At 70.5% G+C, this 2,956-nt stretch overlaps 1 protein-coding gene across 1 annotated transcript in view; it reads right to left on the bottom strand.

Annotated features, from left to right (window-relative positions):
• The window catches only part of LURAP1 (leucine rich adaptor protein 1), a 10,179-nt gene that overhangs the window by 2,325 nt on the left and 4,898 nt on the right, over positions 1 to 2,956 (bottom strand). The window contains exons 2-3 of the mRNA XM_019530623.1: positions 1,192 to 1,377; positions 5 to 331 (exon numbers count right to left, since the gene is read on the bottom strand). Of these exons, the coding sequence (XP_019386168.1) occupies positions 5 to 331; positions 1,192 to 1,377 (513 nt within the window). The remainder of the gene's footprint in view (positions 1 to 4; positions 332 to 1,191; positions 1,378 to 2,956) is intronic.

The following is a 2,956-nucleotide window of genomic DNA, read 5'->3' as shown; positions in this document are numbered from 1 at the left end:
CGGCCCAGTCCTGTTCGAAGCGGGCCAGGGGGGCGCCCGGGCGGGGGTCCGCGGCGTGCTGGGAGTACTCGTCCAGCTCGTCGGCCAGCGTGTCCAGGTAGCTGCCGATGGAGACGCTGTCCAGCCGGTCGTGGGGGTCCTGCAGGCTGGCCCAGCTGCCGCGGCGCGAGGTCTCCTGGCTGCCCCCCAGGCTGTACTGGCTGCTGGTCAGGCTGCTGCAGCGGCTCGCCAGGGCCCCCTTCTCCTCCAGCAGCCACTTCACCGCCTCGATGCCCTCGTTCACGGCCGCCAGCTGCTGCAGGATCTTCACGTCGATGGCGCGCAGATAGGCCTGGAGGGGAGACGGGCAGCGCCACGGTCAGGAGAGCCCGTCCCCCGACCCTCTTTGTCCTCGTTACCCGTGGCACCCCTCCGCGGAGGCGCCCCGCGTGCGCTCGGTGCACGGGGCACCCCTGCAGCCCGTGCCCCGCCGGGGATACACGCCGGGCCTGGGACGCTCCATCTGCCGCGCCCGCGCCCGGGCTACGCAGCCCCCCCCCCCGCGTCCCAGACCCGCTTCGCGTCCAGACGAGATGAGCAGCCCCTTGGCTGACCCCCAGCCCGGGCCGAGAGGGACGTGAGCGCAGCCCCTCTCCTCCGCGCCCATGCCCGGTCCCGGGGGCGTCTCAGGACCTCGCAGCCGCTGCAACGCCCCCAACCACTCCTGGGGTCCTGACCCACGCTGCAGGGCACGCGGGAAACCCCCTTGGCCGCTCTCCTCCCCTCTGCCTGCCTGCCTGCCCCGACTACGGCGCCGAGCGGGGCCGGCGAAGCACCGATGCCCGCGGCCGGCCCGGAGCCCGCACAGCTGTTCTGCTTGCAGCAAACCCACCCTGCCGGGGTGGGCCAGCAGCCCACCCCCGAGCTCCTCGTGGGGATTTCGGGCAGACCAGGATTTGAGGGATGCCACGGGATGCTTTTCCCACCCCCAAGCCTAGCTAGGGCCGGAGCGGGCCAGAGCAGGACAGCCCCAGCTCAGCCGGGGGAAGCGGAGGGAGAAGGATGCGCTGCAAGCGCGGGACTGGGAGCAAAGGCAGGTGTTTCCCCAGCCCCGTTGGGGCCCAGACGTCTGCTCCTCCCGGGCAAAAGCACGGCCCTGAAGGTCTGAGCGCTGCAGAGGCCGTGCCCCTCGCTCCCGTGCTCAGTGCCGACCGGTGCCCCTTTCCTCCGAGCACGAGTCCCATCCCTGGCCGAACCGCCCGCTTCCCGCACAGCCGGTGCCAGCGACCCTTTAGTGACGCGCTGGACGAAAACGAGCGGCCTCGTGTTAACCGTGAACCTCCCACCGACTCGTTTTGCGTCGCGAGCCCTCACGCTCGCACCGGGAGACCGGCAGCGCTAAACACGGAGGGCGGGGGACAGACACCCGGCGTGCGGCCGATGCTGCCTCGCGGCGGCACTGCTGCGGTTCCCTTCCGGCCCCGCTAGTCTCTGCCGAACCCGATTCGATGCTCGTTGCGTGCAAAGCCTGCCGTCACGTCCGCCCGCCTGTGCCCCGGGCCCCTGGCCAAGGTGACCCCCGGGCCGAAGGATGCCGGGCCGTGGCGAGCGAGGCGGCCTCCCCGCCGGGCGCGGGGGCGAGATCCTCAGCGGGCCGCGTCCCGCGTCGCGTTTAGCCGAGCCCGGGGCCAGCCTCAGGAGTTCAAGATGCCCGGCGCAGCTCCAGTCGTGCCACCTGGGCAACCTCGGGCCCGTCACTTAGCTGCCCCGTGCCTCAGTTTCCCCAGGTGGAGAGCAGGGTTAACAACACCGCCCCGGGGTGCCGCGAGCACCCCCGCCGCACCCCCAGCCCCCGAAGCAGCCGCCGCGTTTAGACCTCAGCCTAAAAACCCACCGGGAAAGCGGCCGGCTGGCAAACCCTTGGCTCCCTGGGCCCTCCCCGCTCCCCTGAGCCACAGCGCCGCGAGCAGCACGATTTGCAAGCGATTTCCTTGCCGGCGCCCCTTTAAAAAAGAGCCCCCGCCGGAGGCGAGCGGAGCTGGCTCTGCTGCATCTGGTCTCCGTGCACGGCCTGCGTCAGCCGGGCGTCAGGGACGGGGGCTGCGGGGGCCGGCCCGCCGGAAGGCCAGGCAGCGAAACCAGCAGGGAAGGGAAGGAAGAGGCTGGTGCCAGATCGGCGGCTACAGAAACCGATGCAGGGAGCTCCCTTAATTACATTTGTGCCTGCTCCTGCCAGGGATCTGGAGGCCACCCCCACCCCTGCCTGCCCCCCAGGCTGGCTCTTTATAGCGTCGGGCCGCGGAGCCCGGAGCCAGCGCCGGCTGCAAAGGCCAGCCCGGGAGGGCCCATCCAGCACGCGGAGAGAGCAGGCCTGCGCACGAGACGCTGGAAACCCGGCTTCTGCGTTGCATCGGGGCCGAATCGGGTCCCCAGAAATGCAAACCCTTCCTCCTCCCTAATTACACCCGGCCCCGGCCACCCGAAAGGAGGTTGCAGAATAGGGCCTGGGCTGCATTCCCAGCGCTGCCACTCACTTGCTGCGTGACCTCAAGCCTGTCACTTAGCTAACCCGGGCCTCGGTTTGCCTGGCTGTAGCCTGCAGGAGGTACCACCCCATTTTATACAGCGTGCAGAGCGCCGATAGGAGCAGGGCACCGTTGTTACAGGGCAGGAGATCAAGGAAGGGGGGCGATATGGGATCGGGGTTTCCTCATTCGACTCCTCCCTGCGATTATTACCCGCAAGGAGCTGCTTTCATCGCAAGCTACGGACCAACCCCCGCCGCTCGCAGCTGCTTCTGGGGTGGAACAGCACAGCCAGCCGCACGGCTCGGCTCCGGCCTCGCCGTCGCGACGTGGCAGGCGCCCGCCCACGCAGGCGTGGAGCCGCGGACGGGCCCGGGCGCGTGGGGTCGAGGCACGGGGCAGGCCAGGGCGACGCTGGAGCCGGCCCCCGCCCCCGATAATCCCAGGCCGCG

This window comes from Crocodylus porosus, unplaced genomic scaffold (assembly GCF_001723895.1).
Source record: "Crocodylus porosus isolate Cpor-Errol unplaced genomic scaffold, CroPor_comp1, whole genome shotgun sequence".
In the NCBI taxonomy this organism is placed as follows: domain Eukaryota; kingdom Metazoa; phylum Chordata; order Crocodylia; family Crocodylidae; genus Crocodylus; species Crocodylus porosus.
Note: the sequence above shows the minus strand (reverse complement) of the source record. Positions and strands in the feature narration are given on the sequence as shown.